Source organism: Marmota marmota, unplaced genomic scaffold (assembly GCF_001458135.2).
Source record: "Marmota marmota marmota unplaced genomic scaffold, marMar, whole genome shotgun sequence".
NCBI lineage: Eukaryota > Metazoa > Chordata > Mammalia > Rodentia > Sciuridae > Marmota > Marmota marmota.
Genome location: NW_025999962.1, coordinates 5,210,601 through 5,211,941, shown reverse-complemented (window position 1 = coordinate 5,211,941; position 1,341 = coordinate 5,210,601). Strand labels below are relative to the sequence as shown.

Below are 1,341 nucleotides of genomic sequence, written 5' to 3'. Positions count from 1 at the left end.
GGGGGGTGGGGGGGACGCTTGATTGGCAGCCAGATCTGACTGAGATTCTACTCTGGTCCTTCCACTACTGGCTGTGTAATGTTGGACATGGTATTTCATCTCTGAGATTCAGATTCTTCTGTTGGAGTGAGGAATCCATAAGATCAAATACACTAGGTGCCTGCGCATAGCACATGGTCATCCTTTCCCTGTTCTTCCCTCTACTATTTTTCACTTAAGAAAGTCACTTCATGCCTTTCTCATGTTTGCTTGGCTATAATGTATACAGAAAGCCTTTGTAAACAGCCAAGGGCTGTACCAACACTTGAGAGAACTGCACTTTTGCCCAATCCCCTCTCCCCGCCCAATCTTCCTGCCTAAATCTGCCTGTCTTCTGAGTTCATGACAGCAGTCACAACCTACCTGGATGGTTTTGGTGAGCTTCAGAGCAGGAGTCACTGTCCCAATGGGTGGGCTTGTGAAGGCATCAGGGGAACTCCTCCTCAAGCTGATCTTCTCCCTGGCATCAGCCACTTGGCGAGGCTTCTGTGGCACCGTGCTCTGCTGCTTGCGAGAGTTCAGCATCTCTCTGGCATCCTGCACTTTCCCTTTGATCCGAAACCGTGCATCTTTCTGCAAAAGTTTCTCCCGAGCATCTTTGACTCCCAGCTTGAGCCTGGCATCTGAGAGGCCTATCTTCTGCCGGGCATCAAATCTCTGCTGGAAGGTGGCTGTGCGTGCTGGCTGGCTGAGAAGGTTCTGCTGGATTCCAACTCGAGATCGGACACCTCCAACTCCTGGTCTGGCACTGAGCCTGCAAATACAAACTGCAATAGTAAGTGGATCTGAATATCACCAGTGGCCCATGGAGGAAAGCCTGGGAATCTGGGAATAGAGCAGATCCTACAGAAACCAGAAAGCTGCTTCCTGCCTGCATTTGAGTCAATAATTAATGCAACAGAAAGTAATGACTTCCTTCCTACTTCTTGCCTTTTAACTTTGTATCATAAACAAAATAAAGAAAGAGGGTTTGGATTTCCACCATTAGTGGAAATTGACTTTACTCCCCAAATCAGTGTTTTTTTTTTTGTTTTGTTTTATTTTGTGGTGCTGAGGATTGAACCCAGGGCCTTGTGCATGCAAAGCAAGCACTCTACCAACTGAGCCATATCCCTAGCCCCCAAAATCAGGTGTTTTGAGAGATCTTTTTGGACAATAACCTCAGACAACACCAGCACTATCTCCACTATCTCCAGGGGCTGGGGATGTGGCTCAAGCGGTAGCACGCTCGCCTGGCATGTGTGCGGCCCAGGTTCGATCCTCAGCACCACATACAAACAAAGATGTTGTGTCCGCTGAAAA

General features: G+C 48.3%; 1 protein-coding gene across 2 annotated transcripts in view; it reads right to left on the bottom strand.

The window, feature by feature from the left end:
- The window catches only part of Poldip3 (DNA polymerase delta interacting protein 3), a 31,505-nt gene that overhangs the window by 17,386 nt on the left and 12,778 nt on the right, over positions 1-1,341 (bottom strand). For both annotated transcript variants that reach the window (XM_015501829.2, XM_015501828.2), the window contains exon 2: positions 403-793. In XM_015501829.2, coding sequence (XP_015357315.1) covers positions 403-793 — 391 coding nt within the window. The remainder of the gene's footprint in view (positions 1-402; positions 794-1,341) is intronic.